General features: G+C 45.4%; 2 protein-coding genes across 3 annotated transcripts in view; both read left to right on the top strand.

The window, feature by feature from the left end:
• The window catches only part of LOC139421805 (uncharacterized), a 69,230-nt gene that overhangs the window by 8,553 nt on the left and 44,054 nt on the right, over window positions 1-16,623 (top strand). The window contains exons 2-3 of the mRNA XM_071172925.1: window positions 11,431-11,554; window positions 14,599-14,945. Of these exons, the coding sequence (XP_071029026.1) occupies window positions 11,431-11,554; window positions 14,599-14,945 (471 nt within the window). The remainder of the gene's footprint in view (window positions 1-11,430; window positions 11,555-14,598; window positions 14,946-16,623) is intronic.
• The window catches only part of LOC139422647 (interleukin-11 receptor subunit alpha-like), a 121,096-nt gene continuing 115,998 nt past the window's right edge, over window positions 11,526-16,623 (top strand). The window contains exon 1 of one of the 2 annotated variants that reach the window (XM_071173802.1): window positions 11,526-11,629. The gene's annotated coding sequence lies outside the window, so the exon portion shown is untranslated. The remainder of the gene's footprint in view (window positions 11,630-16,623) is intronic. The other variant, XM_071173801.1, reaches the window with a different exon arrangement.

The following is a 16,623-nucleotide window of genomic DNA, read 5'->3' on the forward strand; positions in this document are numbered from 1 at the left end:
AACGATAGACAGCTGCCTCTGATTGAGAACCATACCAGGCCAAACATAGAAATAGCAAATCATAGACAACCCACCCAACTCACGCCCTGACCATACTAAAACAAAGACATAACAAACGAACTAAGGTCAGAACGTGACACAACCTGGTTCAGGTTATCAGTCAACCTACCAGGGTAGTTACAAACAGCACAGGAATGAAATCATCAACATGTATTGATCACATCTTTACTAATGCTGAAAAAAATCTGCTTGAAAGCAGTATCCAGATCCATCAGATGTAGTGATCACAATATAGGAGCCATATTTTGGAAACCACAGTTCCAAAGGTTGGGCCTAATATAGTGTATAAGAGGTCATACTGGAAGTTTTGTAGTGATTCCTATGTTGTTGAAGTAAATAATATTTGCTGGTCTGTGTAATGAAGAGCAACCAGACACTGCACTTCACACATTTATGAAACGACTTATTCCAGTTACTAATAAACACGCACCCATTAAGAAAATTACTGTAAAAACTGTTAAATCCTCTTGGATTGATGAGTAATTTAAAAATTATATGGTTGAGAGGGATGATGCAAAAGGTATTGCAAATAAGTCTGGCTGCCCAATCGATTGGCAAACGTAAGAATAAAAAGACAAAGAAACTATGAAACAAAAATAAATGATTTGAAGAATGAGAGTAAAAAGCTTTAGAGCACCTTAATTAAATGAAGTTTTGGTGAAAAAAGCCAATTTGGCTCCTTCATTAATTGAATCAGATGGCCACGCTAAAGGTACTAAACGATATCATAACCGCCATCGATAAAAGACAGTACTGTGCAGCCGTCTTCATCGACCTGGCCAAGGCAATCGACTCTGTCAATCACCATATTCTTATCGGCAGACTCAGTAGCCTCGGTTTTTCTAATGACTGCCTCGCCTGGTTCTCCAAGTACTTTGTAGACAGAGTTCAGTGTGTCAAATCGGAGGGCATGTTGTCCAGTCCTCTGGCATTCTCTATGGGGGTGCCACAGGGTTCAATTCTCGGGCCGACTCTTTTCTCTGTATATATTAATGATGTTGCTCTTGCTGCGGGCGATTCCCTGATCCACCTCTAAGCAGATGACACCATTCTGTATTCTTCTGGCCCTTCCTTGGACACTGTGCTATCTAACCTCCAAACGAGCTTCAATGCCATTCAGCACTCCTTCCGTGGCCTCCAACTGCTCTTAAACGCTAGTAAAACCAAATGCATGCTTTTCAACCGTTTGCTGCCTGCACCCGCACGCCCGACTAGCATCACCACCCTGGATGGTTCCGACCTAGAATATGTGGACATCTATAAGTACCTAGGTGTCTGGCTAGACTGTAAGCTCTCCTTCCAGACTCATATCAAACATCTCCAATCCAAAATCAAATCTAGAATCGGTTTTCTATTTCGCAAGAAAGCCTCCTTCACTCACGCCGCCAAACTTACCCTAGTAAAACTGACTATCCTACCGATCCTCGACTTCGGCGATGTCATCTACAAAATCGCTTCCAATACTCTACTCAGCAAACTGGATGCAGTTTATCACAGTGCCATCCGCTTTGTTACTAAAGCACCTTATACCACCCACCACTGCGACCTGTATGTTCTAGTCAGCTGGCCCTCGCTACATATTCGTCGCCAGACCCACTGGCTCCAGGTCATCTACAAGTCCATGCTAGGTAAAGCTCCGCCTTATCTCAGTTCACTGGTCACGATGGCAACACCCACACGTAGCACGCGCTCCAGCAGGTGTATCTCACTGATCATCCCTAAAGCCAACACCTCATTTGGCCACCTTTCGTTCCAGTTCTCTGCTGCCTGTGACTGGAACGAATTGCAAAAATCGTTGAAGTTGGAGACTTTTATCTCCCTCACCAACTTTAAACATCTGCTATCTGAGCAGCTAACCGATCGCTGCAGTTGTACATAGTTGTGATTGATGTCTATCAACAATGACAAAACACCGGGGTCTGACAATATAGAATCTAGATAGAAAATTACTGATGATAATAGTGGATTATATTGCCACATCTTCTATTTAAACCTACTAGAGAGTGTGTGCCCTCAGGCCTGGAGGGAAGCTAGAGTCATTCCTCTACCCAAGAATAGTAAAGCCCCATTTACTGGCTCAAATAGCCAACCAATCAGCCTGTTACCAACCCTTAGTAAACTTTGACCAGATACTGTCGGAAGGCAGTCTCTTTTCACAGTAGACTGACTGGTAGACTGACTGGCAGGAGACAGTCTCTTCTCACAGTAGACTGACTGGCAGGAGACAGTCTCTACTCACAGTAGACTGACTGGTAGGAGACAGTCTCTTCTCACAGTAGACTGACTGGCAGGAGACAGTCTCTTCTCACAGTAGACTGACTGGCAGGAGACAGTCTCTTCTCACAGAAGACTGACTGGCAGGAGGCAGTCTCTACTCACAGTAGACTGAATGGTAGACTGACTGGCAGGAGACAGTCTCTTCTCCCAGTAGACTGACTGGCAGAAGACAATCTCTTCTCCCAGTAGACTGACTGGCAGGAGACAGTCTCTACTCACAGTAGACTGACTGGCAGGAGACAGTCTCTACTCACAGTAGACTGACTGGCAGGAGACAGTCTCTACTCACAGTAGACTGACTGGCAGGAGACAGTCTCTTCTCCCAGTAGACTGACTGGTAGGAGACAGTCTCTTCTCCCAGTAGACTGACTGGTAGGAGACAGTCTCTTCTCCCAGTAGACTGACTGGCAGGAGACAGTCTCTACTCACAGTAGACTGACTGGCAGGAGACAGTCTCTACTCACAGTAGTCTGACTGGTAGGAGACAGTCTCTTCTCCCAGTAGACTGACTGGCAGGAGGCGGTCTCTACTCACAGTAGACTGAATGGTAGACTGACTGGCAGGAGACAGTCTCTACTCACAGTAGACTGAATGGTAGACTGACTGGCAGGAGACAGTCTCTTCTCACAGTAGACTGACTGGCAGGAGGCGGTCTCTTCTCACTGCTTTTGTTCAAAAGGTAAATACACACGAAGTTTGAACACCTTCTGTTCCAGGAGAAACCTTATGTCATCTCTGAGTGAAACAGCCAACTCAGCACAGTACAGGAAACCTCTCAGCAGCAGATCTCAGGAGTTACAAACAATGTTGACTAGGGCCCAAATTATAGCGTATACCCTTTTCCCGCTATAGTGCACAACTTTTGACTAGAGCCCTGTGGGCGTCTATATAGGGCATAGGGTACCATTTGGGACTCCGTTGCTGAAACCCTGGACTCAACTAGGCCTCCTACAACAACATATTATAACTTTTATCATAGCAGAGTCCCATTGTCTTTTACAAGGAAGTCCTTCATCTACACCACAACATAATACAAATACAAAAATAAACCAACTCCAGAGAAACAAACCTATCCTAAACATAGAGCTCCCATCCCAGTCCTTAGCATAGAGGTCACATCCCTCAGCATAGGTCCCATCCCAATCCTCAGCATAGAGGTCCCCATCCCATAGAGGTCCACATCCCATAGAGGTCCCTATCCCAATCCTCAACATAGAGGTCCCATCCCAATCCTCAGCATAGAGGTCCCATCCCAATCCTCAGCATAGATGTCCCCATCCCATAGAGGTCCCATCCCAATCCTCATCATAGAGGTCCCCATCCCATAGAGGTCCCATCCCATAGAGGTCCCATCCCATAGAGGTCCCATCCCAATCCTCAACATAGAGGTCCCATCCCTCAGAATAGAGGTCCCATCCCAATCCTCAGCATAGAGGTCCCATCCCAATCCTCAGCATAGAGGTCCCCATCCCATAGAGGTCCCAATCCCATAGCGGTCCCCATCCCATAGAGGTCCCATCCCAATCCTCAGCATAGAGGTCCCATCCCATAGAGGTCCCATCCCATAGAGGTCCCCATCCCAATCCTCAGCAAAGAGGTCCCATACCAATCCTCAACATAGAGGTCCACATCCCTCAGCATAGAGGTCCCATCCCAATCCTCAACATAGAGGTCCCCATCCCATAGAGGTCCCCATCCCAATCCTCAGCATAGAGGTCCCATCCCATCCCTCAGCATAGAGGTCCCATCCCATCCCTCAGCATAGAGGTCCCATCCCAATCCTTAACATAGAGGTCCCATCCCAAACCTCAACATAGAGGTTCCATCCCAATCCTCAACATAGAGGTTCCCATCCCAATCCCTCAGCACAGAGGCCCCATCCCAATCCTCAGCATAGAGGTCCCCATCCCTCAGCATAGAGGTTCGATCCCATATAGGTCCCCATCCCATAGAGGTCCCCATCCCAATCCTCAGCATAGAGGTCCCCATCCCATAGAGGTCCCCATCCCAATCCTCAGCATAGAGGTCCCATCCTAATACTCAGCATAGAGGTCCCCATCCCATAGAGGTCCCCATCCCATAGAGGTCCCTATCCCAATCCTCAGCATTGAGGTCCCCATCCCAATCCTCAGCATAGAGGTCCCATCCCATAGAGGTCCCATCCCAATCCTCAACATAGAGGTCCCATCCCTCGGCATAGAGGTCCCATCCCAGTCCTCAACATAGAGGTCCCATCCCAATCCTCAGCAAAGAGGTCCCTATCCCATAGAGGTCCCCATCCCATAGATGTCCCATCCCAATCCTCAACATAGAGGTCCCATCCCATCCCTCAGCATAGAGGTCCCATCCCTCAGCATAGAGGTCCCATCCCAATCCTCAACATAGAGGTCCCCATCCCTCATCATAGAGGTCCCATCCCAATCCTCAGCATAGAGGTCCCCATCCCATAGAGGTCCCCATCCCATAGAGGTCCCATCCCAATCCTCAGCATAGAGGTCCCTATCCCATAGAGGTCCCCATCCCATAGAGGTCCCCATCCCATAGAGGTCCCCATCCCAATCCTCAGCATAGAGGTCCCATCCCAATCCTCAACATAGAGGTCCCATCCCATAGAGGTCCCATCCGAATCCTCAACATAGAGGTCCCATCCCAATCCTCAACATAGAGGTCCCATCCCATCCCTCAGCATAGAGGTCCCATCCCAATCCTTAACATAGAGGTCCCATCCCAATCCTCAACATAGAGGTCCCATCCCAATCCTCAACATAGAGGTCCCCATCCCAATCTTCAACATAGAGGTCCCAATCCCTCAGCATAGAGGTACCATCCCATCCGTCAGCATAGAGGTCCCATCCCAATCCTCAGCATAGAGGTCCTCATTCCCTCAGCATAGAGGTCCCATCCCATATAGATCCCCATCCCATAGAGGTCCCCATCCCAATCCTCAGCATAGAGGTCCCCATCCTAATCCTCAGCATAGAGGTCCCCATCCCATAGAGGTCCCTATCCCAATCCTCAGCATAGAGGTCCCTATCCCAATCCTCAGCATAGAGGTCCCATCCCAATCCTCAGCATAGAGGTCCCATCCCATCCCTCAGCATAGAGGTCCCCATCCCTCAACATTGAGGTCCCCATCCCAGTCCTCAGCATAGAGGTCCCATCCCATCCCTCAGCATAGAGGTCCCCATCCCTCAACATAGAGGTCCCATCCCAATCCTCAGCATAGAGGTCCCCATCCCAATCCTCAACTTAGAGGTTCCATCCCAGCCCTCAACATAGAGGTCCCATTCCATCCCTCAGCATAGAGGTCCCATCCCAATCCTCAACATAGAGGTCCCCATCCCAATCCTCAGCATAGAGGTCCCATCCCAATCCTCAACATAGAGGTCCCATCCCAATCCTCAGCATAGAGGTCCCCATCCCAAGTGGTTAATGTAACACCAGAGGGAGTATATGGGTCTTCTCCAGACCCTAGGGATGGCACCAGAGGGAGTATATGGGTCTTCTCTAGACCCTAGGGATGGCACCAGAGGGAGTATATGGGTCTTCTTCCAGAACTTAGGGATGGCACCAGAGGGAGTATATGGGTCTTCTTCCAGACCCTAAGGATGGCACCAGAGTGTGTATATGGGTCTTCTTCCAGACCCTAGGGATGGCACCAGAGGGAGTATATGGGTCTTCTCCAGACCCTAGTGATGGCACCAGAGGGAGTATATGGGTCTTCTCCAGACCCTAGGAATGACACTAGAGGGAGTATATGGGTCTTCTCCGGACCCTAGGGATGGCACCAGAGGGAGTATATGGGTCTTCTTCCAGACCCTAGGGATGGCACCAGAGATAATTGTCAGCCTTAAAATATGTGTGATTCTTGAATCAGGGTAGCACCACACTGTAGTAAGAAAGGATCAAGCAAAGCTAACAAGTGGATTTCTAACATCAAATCACGTTTCTATTTGTCAAATACACATGGTTAGCAGATATTAATGTGCGTTGTGAAATGTCGTGAAATGCTTGTAGACCAAGTTCAACATTGTTTACATGAAAACAAAAATTCACTAGTAGTTGACAGATTTTCCATCAAGCCAACTAGAGTTTGCTAGATGGAGGATCAGTCGACTGACTGACCAGAATCAATTATACCACCATTTATTTCAAATAAAAAGCCATAACCAGCTGATTAAAAGCATCACTTATCTCCTTTTTGTCAGGATTTGGCCAGGATTGTTCCAGTTTTGGCCACTAGATTGTGCTTTTTGACTCTTTTGTTTTCCCTTGTCTCCAGTTATTATTTGCACCTGTGCCTCGTTTCCCTTGAATGTATTTAAACCCTTAGTTTTCCTCAGTTCTTTGCTCTGTGTTTGAATGTTGGCACCCAGCCCCAGCGATGCTGTGGACATTTGTTACTCCAGTTGGACTCTCTTGTGGTACTATGTTTTTGTTCTCGTTTATTTATTTTTGATGATCTTTTGAGGCTTTTTTCCCTGCTGTACCTACCACCTTGTGGATTTACCTTTTGACTTGGAGGATGACCTTTTTCTCTTGGTATTACTTTTGATGTTGTGGATTTATATTTTTGCCTGAAGATCTTTCCTTTTTTCTTCATTAAAACACCATCTCAAGTACTGCTGTGCCTGCCTCATCTTCTGGGTTCTGCCTCATCTTCTGGGTTCTGCCTCATCTTCTGGGTTCTGCCTCATCTTCTGGGTTCTGCCTCATCTTCTGGGTTCTGCCTCATCTTCTGGGTTCTGCCTCATCTTCTGGGTTCTGCCTCATCTTCTGGGTTCTGCCTCATCTTCTGGGTTCTGCCTCATCTTCTGGGTTCTGCTGACTATTAGTGGCTCAGTTTGCTAAGTGACTGTTTCTCACACTGGAGACCCGGGTTCGTAACCGGGTCCTGACACTTTTTTCTCAGAAATGATAGCAACATCTTACAGAACTTGCTAAGGCTGGAAAGGAGAGGAATTACCACAGTTAAATTTACTGTTTTCCAAATTGAGATGAATCGCCTGCAGAGTAGGATAAAAAAAACTACCTTGATTTAGCTTTAATTGAGATAGTACATTGGTTTCTAGGATGTCTGAAAAATTGCCAAACATTATTAGAGTCAGTTTTTCTACGTTTTGGCCCAGGTGTGGTTTCTCATCAGAATGACTTCTGATAGTTCCTTAGAGAACCAAGGTTGTTCTACTGTATCTGTATCTATAATCCTAATAGTTTTACAGTATGTGGTCTGTTCTACTGTATCTGTATCTATAATCCTACTAGTTTTACAGTATGTGGTATGTTCTACTGGATCTATAATCCTACTGGTTTTACAGTATGTGGTCTGTTCTACTGTATCTATAATCCTACTGGTTTTACAGTATGTGGTCTGTTCTACTGGATCTATAATCCTACTGGTTTTACAGTATGTGGTCTGTTCTACTGTATCTATAATCCTACTGGTTTTACAGTATGTGGTCTGTTCTACTGGATCTATAATCCTACTAGTTTTACAGTATGTGGTCTGTTCTACTGTATCTATAATCCTACTGGTTTTACAGTATGTGGTCTGTTCTACTGAATCTATAATCCTACTGGTTTTACAGTATGTGGTCTGTTCTACTGGATCTATAATCCTACTGGTTTTACAGTATGTGGTCTGTTCTACTGTATCTGAATCTATAATCCTGCTGGTTTTACAGTATGTGGTCTGTTCTACTGAATCTATAATCCTACTGGTTTTACAGTATGTGGTCTGTTCTACTGAATCTATAATCCTACTAGTTTTACAGTATGTGGTCTGTTCTACTGAATCTATAATCCTACTGGTTTTACAGTATGTGGTCTGTTCTACTGGATCTATAATCCTACTGGTTTTACAGTATGTGGTCTGTTCTACTGTATCTGTATCTATAATCCTAATAGTTTTACAGTATGTGGTCTGTTCTACTGAATCTATAATCCTACTGGTTTTACAGTATGTGGTCTGTTCTACTGTATCTGTATCTATAATCCTAATAGTTTTACAGTATGTGGTCTGTTCTACTGTATCTGTATCTATAATCCTAATAGTTTTACAGTATGTGGTCTGTTCTACTGTATCTATAATCCTACTGGTTTTACAGTATGTGGTCTGTTCTACTGAATCTATAATCCTACTGGTTTTACAGTATGTGGTCTGTTCTACTGTATCTGTATCTATAATCCTAATAGTTTTACAGTATGTGGTCTGTTCTACTGAATCTATGATCCTACTAGTTTTACAGTATGTGGTCTGTTCTACTGTTTCTATGATCCTACTAGTTTTACAGTATGTGGTCTGTTCTACTGTTTCTATAATCCTACTGGTTTTACAGTATGTGGTCTGTTCTACTGAATCTATAATCCTAATAGTTTTACAGTATGTGGTCTGTTCTACAGAATCTATAATCCTAATAGTTTTACAGTATGTGGTCTGTTCTACTGAATCTATAATCCTAATAGTTTTACAGTATGTGGTCTGTTCTACTGAATCTATGATCCTACTAGTTTTACAGTATGTGGTCTGTTCTACTGTTTCTATGATCCTACTAGTTTTACAGTATGTGGTCTGTTCTACTGTTTCTATAATCCTACTGGTTTTACAGTATGTGGTCTGTTCTACTGAATCTATAATCCTAATATTTTTACAGTATGTGGTCTGTTCTACTGAATCTATAATCCTAATAGTTTTACAGTATGTGGTCTGTTCTACTGAATCTATAATCCTAATAGTTTTACAGTATGTGGTCTGTTCTACTGAATCTATAATCCTAATAGTTTTACAGTATGTGGTCTGTTTTTCTTAGGTATACAGTGCCTTCGGAAAGTATTCAGACCCCTTGACTTTTTCAGTAGTTTGTTACATTACAGCCTTATTCTAAAATTCATATTTTTTTATGTTTTGTGCAATACCCCATAATGACAGCAACACCTTATTTACATAAGTATTCAGACACTTTGCTATGAGACTCGAAATTTAGCTCAGGTGCATCCTGTTTACAATGATCATCTTTGAGATGTTTCTGCAACTTGATTGGAGTCCATCGGTGTTAAATTCAATTGATTGGACATTATTTGAAAAGGCACACACCTGCCTTTCCAGTTGCATATAAGCGCAAAGAAGGTCTGGTAGAAGGAATTGTCCAAAGAGCTCCGAGACTGGATTGTGTCAAGGCACAGATCTGGGGGAAGGGTACAAAAACATTTCTGCAGCGTTGAAGGTCCTCAAGAACACAGTGGCCTCCAATATTCTTAATTGGAAGATGATTGGAACCATCAAGACTCTTCCTAGAGCTGACCGCCCGGCCAAGCTGAGCAATCGGGGGAGAAGGGCCTTGGTCAGGGAGGTGACCAAGAACTCGATGGTCATATCTGACAGAGTTCTAGAGTTCTTCTGTGGAGATGGGAGAAACTTCCAGAAGGACAACCATCTCTGCATCATTCCACCAATCAGGCCTTTATGGTACAGTGGCTAGACGGAAGCCACTCCTCAGTAAAAGGCACATGACAGCCCACTTGGAGTTTGCCAAAAGGCACCTAAGGACTCTCAGACCATGAGAGACAAGATTCTCTGGTCTGATGAAAACAAGATTGAACTTCACATCTGGAGGAAACGTGGCACCATCCCTACGGTGAAGCATGGTGGTGGATCATGCTGAGGGAATTTTTCAGTGGCAGGGACTGGGAGACTAGTCAGGATCGAGTCAGGATCGAGGCAAAGATGAACGGAGCAAAGTACAGAGAGATCCTTGATGTAAACATCCAGAGCACTCAGGACCTCAGACTGGGGCGAAGGTTCACCTTCCAACAGGACAACTATAAGGGCTCAGGGCGAGACCCAGATGCAGACACTGGAGGCCGATGGTTCAAGTCTCTGATATTTATTATAATCCAAGGGGTAGGCAAGAGAATCGTTGTGGACAGGAAAATGATCATAACAAGATCAGAGTCCAGGAGGTACAGAGTGGCAGGCAAGCTCGAGGTCAGGGCAGGCAGTATGGTCAGGCAGGCGGGTTCAGAGACAAGGCAGGCAGGGGTCAAAACTGGGAGGACTAGCAAAAACAGAGAAAAGGAAAAAAGCAGGAGCACGGAATAACACGCTGGTTGACTTGACAAAACAAGACGAACTGGCCACAGACAAACAGGGAACACAGGAATAAATACCCAGGGACTTCTGGGGAAAGCAGGTGACACCTGGAGGTGGGTGGAAACAATCACAAAGACAGGTGACACAGATCAGGGCGTGACAGACAACAACCCTAACCACACAGTCAAGACAATGCAGGAGTGGCTTCGGGACAAGTCTCTGAATGTCCTTGAGTGGTCTAGCCAGAGCCAGGACTTGAACCCAATCGAACATCTCTGGAGAAACCTGAAAATAGCTGTGCAGCGACGCTCCCCATCCAACCTGACAGAGCTTGAGAGGATCTGCAGAGAAGAATGGGAGAAACTCTCCAAATACAGGTGTGCCAAGCTTGTAGCATCAAACCCAAGAAGACTTGAGGCTGCAATCGCTGCCAAAGATGCTTCAACAAAGTCCCGAGTAAAGGGTCTGAATACTTCTGTGATATTTCAGTTTTGTATTTTTTTATAAATGAGCAAATATTTAAAAAATATATATGTTTTTGCTTCGTCATTATAGGGTATTGTGTGTAGATTGATGAGGGGGGGGGGGGGGGGAACGATTGAATCCTTTTTAGAAGAAGGCTGTAACCTAACAAAATGTGGGAAAAACCAATGGGTCTGAATACTTTCCGAAGGCACTATGGGTCCAGAATGTGTGCATTAGTACTATGTTAAAACGTTTTCTATTCAATTCTGTTCGATACTGTACTGTTATTAGGCCTATATATTTACAGCAAGTTTACTGTAGGATCTACCTATCGTTGACAAAGGATTTATAAAACATCTAACCAATGTTGACTGCCCCGCTCCTCCAATGCCCACACACGGACACAGCACCGTGACCTGCCCCCCTAATATCCCCTGCAGGAAACACGGTCTCGGCCTCCTCCTTACTGACTGCTCCGCTCCTCCAATGCCTACACACGGACACAACACCGTGACCTGCCCCCCTAATCCCCCCTGCAGGAAACACCGTGTCGGCCTCCTCCTTACTGACGCCCGGCTCCTCCAATGGGATCCTGTCTGGAACACCGCTGGCACCGTTTCACAGCTCAATTTGTCCCGTAGTCGACTATCTGCAGTTCGGAAAGTAAAACTCGACATAGTCGAAGTCATGGACCGCGAACACCCGAAAATGCCTTTTTAACTTTTGAAGATATTGAAGGTAAGTTGTTTTCACTTTTAAAACTATGTTCGCGAAAGTTATACATTTAGACACAGAATAGGAATTGGTATGACTCCGTTGAGTGTAACCATGGAAAAGGTTTCGTTCTGTAGCCTATCTAGGACTCAATACTAGTTTCAGTATTTTCTATTACAATTACTGCAGGAGATGTCTTATGTTAAATGTTTAGATATGTCTGTAGATTTAATTTGATTGATTGCGAGAATAACTCATGTTTCAAACTCCTGCCGATCCACTATTATTGATGTTTCAGTACTGTTCAAATGGCTCCAATAAACAGCTAGTATTGTTTCAACTCAACTAAAGTTACAAAGAAAGATTGAAAAAAGAGATTCCAAATACATTGTTGTTGTTTATCATAATTGAAAAACTTTATGATAACTTTCATCAAAGCCAAAGTGTTTATAGATTCAATGTAAATGATTTAAACATGTATATGTTAGATACACATTTTACACTAACCAATACTATAAAGAAATGCCTATGTATTCTTATAAGTATTTATAAAATGTTGAAAAAAGTTGCCTGTTTTAAAAAATGTGCTTCATCCGAAGAAGTGGGGCAACTTTTTACAGAATAGATCAGTCTGTTGATCTGTAGTCCGAATGCTGCATGGTTCTCTGAGCTGCATTACCGTTCAAAAGCTTGGGGTCATGAAAACATACATTACATGAGTTGCAAAATGAATAGGAAATATAGTCAAGACATTGACAAGGTTATAAATAATGATTTTTAATTTAAATAGTAATTTCATCAAAGGAATCACCCATTTTGCAGCAATTACAGCCTTGCAGACCTTTGGCATTCTAGTTGTTAATTTGTTGAGGTAATCTGAAGAGATTTTACCCCATGCTTCCTGAAGCTCCTCCCACAAGTTGGATTGGCTTGATGGGCACTTCTTACTTACCATACTGTCAAGCTGCTCCCACAACAGCTCAATAGGGTTGAGATCCGGTGACTGTGCTGGCCACTCCATTATAGACAGAATACCAGCTGACTGCTTCTTCCCTAAATAGTTCTTGCATAGTTTGGACCTGTGCTTTGGGTCATTGTCCTGTTGTAGGAGGCAGTTTGTGCTGTTCTGTGAAGGGAGTAGTACACATCGTTGTACGAGATCTTCAGTTTCTTGGAAATTTCTCGCGTGGAATAGCCTTAATTTCTCAGAACAAGAATAGACTGAAGAGTTTCAGAAGAAAGTGTTTTTGTCCATTTTGAGCCTGTAATTGAACCAACAAATGCTGATGCTCCAGATACTCAACTAGTCTAAAGGCCAGTTTTATTTCTTCTTTAATCAGAACAACAGTTTTCAGCTGTGCTAACATAATTGCAAAAGGGTTTTCTAATGATCAATTAGCCTTTTAAAGTTATAAACTTGGATTAGTGGCAGGTAGCCTAGTGGTTAGAGTGTTGGGCCAGTAACCAGCAGGTAGCCTAGTGGTTAGAGTGTTGGGCCAGTAACCAGCAGGTAGCCTAGTGGTTAGAGTGTTGGACCAGTAACCAGCAGGTAGCCTAGTGGTTAGAGTGTTGGACCAGTAACCAGCAGGTAGCCTAGTGGTTAGAGTGTTGGGCCAGTAACCAGCAGGTAGCCTAGTGGTTAGAGTGTTGGGCCAGTAACCAGCAGGTAGCCTAGTGGTTAGAGTGTTGGGCCAGTAACCAGCAGGTAGCCTAGTGGTTAGAGTGTTGGGCCAGTAACCAGCAGGTAGCCTAGTGGTTAGAGTGTTGGGCCAGTAACCAGCAGGTAGCCTAGTGGTTAGAGTGTTGGGCCAGTAACCAGCAGGTAGCCTAGTGGTTAGTGTGTTGGGCCAGTAACCAGCAGGTAGCCTAGTGGTTAGTGTGTTGGGCCAGTAACCAGCAGGTAGCCTAGTGGTTAGAGTGTTGGGCCAGTAACCAGCAGGTAGCCTAGTGGTTAGAGTGTTGGGCCAGTAACCGGCAGGTAGCCTAGTGGTTAGAGTGTTGGGCCAGTAACCGGCAGGTAGCCTAGTGGTTAGAGTGTTGGGCCAGTAACCAGCAGGTAGCCTAGTGGTTAGAGCGTTGGGCCAGTAACCGGCAGGTAGCCTAGTGGTTAGAGTGTTGGGCCAGTAACCGGCAGGTAGCCTAGTGGTTAGAGTGTTGGGCCAGTAACCGGCAGGTAGCCTAGTGGTTAGAGTGTTGGGCCAGTAACCGGCAGGTAGCCTAGTGGTTAGAGTGTTGGGCCAGTAACCAGCAGGTAGCCTAGTGGTTAGAGTGTTGGGCCAGTAACCAGCAGGTAGCCTAGTGGTTAGAGTGTTGGGCCAGTAACCAGCAGGTAGCCTAGTGGTTAGAGTGTTGGGCCAGTAACCGGCAGGTAGCCTAGTGGTTAGAGTGTTGGGCCAGTAACCAGCAGGTAGCCTAGTGGTTAGAGCGTTGGGCCAGTAACCGGCAGGTAGCCTAGTGGTTAGAGTGTTGGGCCAGTAACCGGCAGGTAGCCTAGTGGTTAGAGTGTTGGGCCAGTAACCGGCAGGTAGCCTAGTGGTTAGAGCGTTGGGCCAGTAACCGGCAGGTAGCCTAGTGGTTAGAGTGTTGGGCCAGTAACCGAAAGGTTGCTGGATTGAATCCCCAAGCTGACATCTGTCGTTCTGCCCCTGAACAAGGCAGTTAACCCACTGTTCCCTGGTAGGCCGTCATTGTAAATAAGAATTTGTTCTTAACTAACTTGCCTAGTTAAGTAAAAAATACAATTATCTAACACGACCTGCCATTGGAACACAGGAGTGACGGTTGATGATAATGGGCCTCTTTACGCCTATGTAGATTTACCATTAAAAATGTCTACACTGTATTTCTGATCAATTTGATGTTATATTAATTGACCAAAAATAGATATTTTTTAAAACAAGGACATTTCTAAGTGACCCCAAACGTTTGAATGGTGGTGTGTGTCTGAGTCATGTGTCTCTGAGCTGTGTGTCTCTGAGCTGTGTGTCTCTGAGCTGTGTGTCTCTGAGCTGTGTGTCTCTGAGCTGTGTGTCTCTGAGCTGTGTGTCTCTGAGCTGTGTGTCTCTGAGCTGTGTGTCTCTGAGCTGGGTGTCTCTGAGCTTGGTGTCTCTGAGCTTGGTGTCTCTGAGCTGTGTGTCGCTGAGCTGGGTGTCGCTGAGCTGTGTGTCGCTGAGCTGGGTGTCTCTGAGCGGGGTGTCTCTGAGCTGGGTGTCTCTGAGCTGGGTGTCTCTGAGCTGTGTGTCTCTGAGCTGTGTGTCTCTGAGCTGGGTGTCTCTGAGCTATGTGTCTCTGAGCTGGGTGTCTCTGAGCTGGGTGTCTCTGAGCTGGGTGTCTCTGAGCTGTGTGTCTCTGAGCTGTGTGTCTCTGAGCTGTGTGTCTCTGAGCTGTGTCTCTGAGCTGTGTGTCTCTGAGCTGTGTGTTTCTGTCCATGGTTCTTCACAGTCTTTTTCATTTCCTTTGTTCAGTCATAACTTCATCCAAACGTTGTCTCTTGATATCATGTTGATACACAACAAACACACACACACAGAAAGGGGAAGAGACAACCTCAGTGCCTGTGTGCGTAACCTTTGCGGTCCTACTTGGGATTGTACCGTTGTACCCCCATCCTGGGTATCAAGTTGGAGTTGTGTCATGTTGTGTCATGATAGAGTTGTATTACGTTGGAGTTGTGTCATGATAGAGTTGTGTCATGATAGAGTTGTATTACGTTGGAGTTCTGTCATGATAGAGTTGAGTTATTGCCTGGTCTCTATACAGGCATTCAGAAAAACTAGACCAAAAGTCAACATCAAATCAACCGTATATCAACTATGCTTAGATTGTGTTTGCCTGTCTATTTGAAATAGCTGAGATTTGGATCGTCTTCCTATATCACATTGAAGTAGACAGGGTTCAGCATAGAACAGGCTCTAGGCCGACTGTAGGTATTTGGTTCTTGTTTGCTAAGCTACTAAGTAGAGAAAGTAGAGAAACGTGTGGTGAGTGTTACTATGCATACCTTCGCTGTGTGGATCGTAATTGTAGATGCTGTCAAAATACACTAGCTGGTATGAAGTCTAATATCACTGTGGAAAAAATTAATATAGTGTTTGAACCCTCTGTGAGTAAAATAGAAAACAAAATTATATACTGTAAAGAGGAGGACGGCTCGGTCATATCTCCAGTCTGCAGAAGAGGAGGATGGCTCGGTCATATCTCCAGTCTGCAGAAGAGGAGGATGGCTTGGTCATATCTCCAGTCTGCAGAAGAGGAGGATGGCTCGGTCATATCTCCAGTCTGCAGAAGAGGAGGATGGCTCGGTCATATCTCCAGTCTGCAGAAGAGAAGGATGGCTCGGTCATATCTCCAGTCTGCAGAAGAGGAGGACGGCTCGGTCATATCTCCAGTCTGCAGAAGAGGAGGACGGCTCGGTCATATCTCCAGTCTGCAGAAGAGGAGGATGGCTCGGTCATTCCTCCAGTCTGCTGAAGAGAAGGATGGCTCGGTCATTCCTCGAGTCTGCAGAAGAGGAGGATGGCTCAGTCATATCTCCAGTTTGCAGAAGAGGAGGATGGCTCAGTCATATCTCCAGTCTGCAGAAGAGGAGGATGGCTCGGTCATATCTCCAGTCTGCAGAAGAGGAGGATGGCTTGGTCATATCTCCAGTCTGCAGAAGAGGAGGATGGCTCGGTCATATCTCCAGTCTGCAAAAGAGGAGGATGGCTCAGTCATATCTCCAGTCTGCAGAAGAGGAGGATGGCTCAGTCATATCTCCAGTCTGCAGAAGAGGAGGATGGCTCGGTCATATCTCCAGTCTGCAGAAGAGGAGGATGGCTCGGTCATATCTCCAGTCTGCAGAAGAGAAGGATGGCTCGGTCATATCTCCAGTCTGCAGAAGAGAAGGATGGCTCGGTCATATCTCCAGTCTGCAGAAGAGGAGGATGGCTCGGTCATATCTCCAGTCTGCAGAAGAGGAGGATGGCTCAGTCATATCTCCAGTCTGCAGAAAAGGAGGATGGCTCAGTCATATCTCCAGT

This window comes from Oncorhynchus clarkii, chromosome 12, assembly GCF_045791955.1.
Source record: "Oncorhynchus clarkii lewisi isolate Uvic-CL-2024 chromosome 12, UVic_Ocla_1.0, whole genome shotgun sequence".
NCBI classification, from domain to species: domain Eukaryota; kingdom Metazoa; phylum Chordata; class Actinopteri; order Salmoniformes; family Salmonidae; genus Oncorhynchus; species Oncorhynchus clarkii.